The sequence below is a fragment of the Eimeria mitis genome, genomic scaffold (assembly GCF_000499745.2).
Source record: "Eimeria mitis Houghton genomic scaffold, Emh_scaff680, whole genome shotgun sequence".
NCBI classification, from domain to species: domain Eukaryota; phylum Apicomplexa; class Conoidasida; order Eucoccidiorida; family Eimeriidae; genus Eimeria; species Eimeria mitis.
In genome coordinates this window covers 7922-8864 of record NW_013574910.1, presented here as the reverse complement: position 1 = coordinate 8864, position 943 = coordinate 7922, and the positions used below count along the sequence as shown (strand labels likewise).

Sequence of the window (943 nt, the reverse complement as noted above, 5' to 3'; positions counted from 1 at the left end):
CAGCAGCCTCAGGTGACCCTGCAATTTCCGTTTGTTCTGCTTCTGCTGCTGGTGCTGCTCCTGCTGCTGCGGGGGGAGATAGAGATACGCGCTGCTGCTGCTGCTGCTGCTGCTGCGCACCGGGAGAGTCCCCAGGTGATACCCGTGTGGGGGCCCTTCGGCGGCTGTTGGCCCTTGAAAGGCGATGCTGTAGAGACACCTCAGCAGAAACCCCTGAACAGGCAGCAGCAGCAGCAGCAGCAGCAGCAGCAGCAGCAACAGAACAGCAGCAACAGACAAGCAGCAACGAAAGGAACCAACAATGGAGCTGGAGCAGCAGTGATGCCGCAGGAATGGCGAGATCAAGTTGCAGCTTCTCGGCACAGAAGAGGGAGACAAGAGGAGACAGAAGAGAGGGGGAGACAGAAGCGAGAGAAGGAAACAGAAGACAGAAGGAGAAAGAATACAGAAGGAAGCTGAAGCGAGAGAAGCAGACAGAGGAGACTGCAGGATATACAAGGAAGAGAAGGAGACAAAAGGGAGACAGAGGCTGTGTCTCTGTCTCGCCAACAGGAGGAGACAAACAGCAGCAGCAAGAGGAAATAAACAGCAGCAGCACGGAGAGACAGACAGCAGCAGCAGACAGCTAACGGCCAGCATTTGGATCACAGAGAGACAAAGATAGAGACAGAGACAACCGGGACCCATGATACGTGCAGCAGCAGCAGCAGCAGCAACGTACAGAAACTGCGGCACCAGCAGCAGCAAGCTACGACAAAGCAACAGCGCATCAAGAAGCGGACAAGCGGCAGACGAAGAAGACACGCAACCCCCCAGAGCAGCAGCGCCATCAACAAAAGCAACAGAAACAACAACAATAGCAGCAACAACAGCAGCAGCAACAGCAGCAGCAGCAACAGAATGCCTACCATTCTCATCAAGGAGACTCCACGCGAAAAGGTCG

The 943-nt window shown here is 55.1% G+C and overlaps 1 protein-coding gene across 1 annotated transcript in view; it reads right to left on the bottom strand.

The window, feature by feature from the left end:
* Positions 1-943, bottom strand: part of EMH_0019550 (Trithorax-like protein, related) — a gene marked incomplete at both ends in the record, with an annotated part of 10675 nt that overhangs the window by 3065 nt on the left and 6667 nt on the right. Inside the window, 2 exons of the mRNA XM_013501381.1 lie at positions 18-213; positions 909-943. Of these exons, the coding sequence (XP_013356835.1) occupies positions 18-213; positions 909-943 (231 nt within the window). The remainder of the gene's footprint in view (positions 1-17; positions 214-908) is intronic.